The sequence below is a fragment of the Trichinella spiralis genome (assembly GCF_000181795.1).
Source record: "Trichinella spiralis strain ISS 195 chromosome Unknown Scfld300, whole genome shotgun sequence".
NCBI classification, from domain to species: domain Eukaryota; kingdom Metazoa; phylum Nematoda; class Enoplea; order Trichinellida; family Trichinellidae; genus Trichinella; species Trichinella spiralis.
The window spans coordinates 1-1,066 of NW_003527239.1; the positions used below are offsets into that span (position 1 = coordinate 1).

General features: G+C 56.0%; 1 protein-coding gene across 1 annotated transcript; it reads right to left on the reverse strand.

Moving 5' to 3' along the window:
• Positions 1-442: 442 nt before the first annotated feature.
• Tsp_14663 (hypothetical protein) lies at positions 443-811 on the reverse strand (the record flags this gene model as incomplete). Its single annotated transcript, XM_003370935.1, has 1 exon — positions 443-811. A coding segment is annotated over exon 1 (369 nt), but the record flags the coding sequence as incomplete, so codon positions are not given.
• Positions 812-1,066: the final 255 nt, after the last annotated feature.

Here is a 1,066-nt window from a genome sequence, read left to right on the forward strand (position 1 = left end):
GATCGCTGCCCACGCCGTGGAAGATACACCTAATCCACTCTTTATTATACAGTCCACTCACTTATCGGCGGGACAAAAAAAAAAAAAAGTCTATTCATACCTGAACGTCAGATTACTGTCGCTAGTCTGACTCTAACATTGGTCCTCCGAGCCGGATCAATCGAAAACCAGCAACCTACGGATAGTGGATACCATGGCGTCCTCTGCGAAATCACGGAGCAAGAAACTCGTGGCCCTCAAAGATCGGCTGAACCGACTGTTGGCAGAACTGGATGAGTTGTGCATCAGATCCGCCGATGTCTTTGAGGTGGAGGAGCAGGTCTCGTTAATGGAGGAGTCGTTCCGGGCCGCAGACGCGCTCCAAACCGAAGTGGAGCTGGACCTGGAAGGTGAAGAGCGGCAAGCCGCGATAGATGCCTGGGCGTTATGTCGCCAGACCTACCGTGAGGGAAAGGCTCGTGCACGCGCAAGGATGGTTGAGGCGCGTGGAGAAGGCCCCATCGGTAGCGGCAATGTTAGCGCGGGCATGCCGGCGGTCCGGTCCAGCAATGGGAGGTTGCCAGAGGTGACTCTCCCGAAGTTTACGGGGAAGGTGTTGGAATTCCCTTCCTTTTGGGCCCAGTTCGAGGCCAACGTACACAAACGGAATGACTTGGACAACGCCACCAAGTTCACCTACTTGTTGTCCAACACCGAAGGGACGGCGAGGAACGCCATTGAAGGCATCCCGCTCACTCCAGAGAACTACCCCCAGGCCGTGGACATTTTGAAGAAGCGTTTCGGTCGACCGAGACAAGTGATACGCGAGCATTTGGCTGCCCTATGGAGGGAGCCAGCGTGCCGCGAGATGTCGGCGCGGGGCATCCAGTCCCTGGTGGACGAAGTGACTAAACATCTGCGTTGTCTCACTGCTCTGGATAGAGATCCATTCGCCGGCCGTCTCCCCGCAAGCGAGGTCCTGATGCCGATGTTGCTGGACAAATTTCCCCCGGCATTGATAAGGGCCTGGGACACCAACATCGGACCGGATGCAGCCGAAGAAGAGGACAACCTGCAGAAGTTTTTG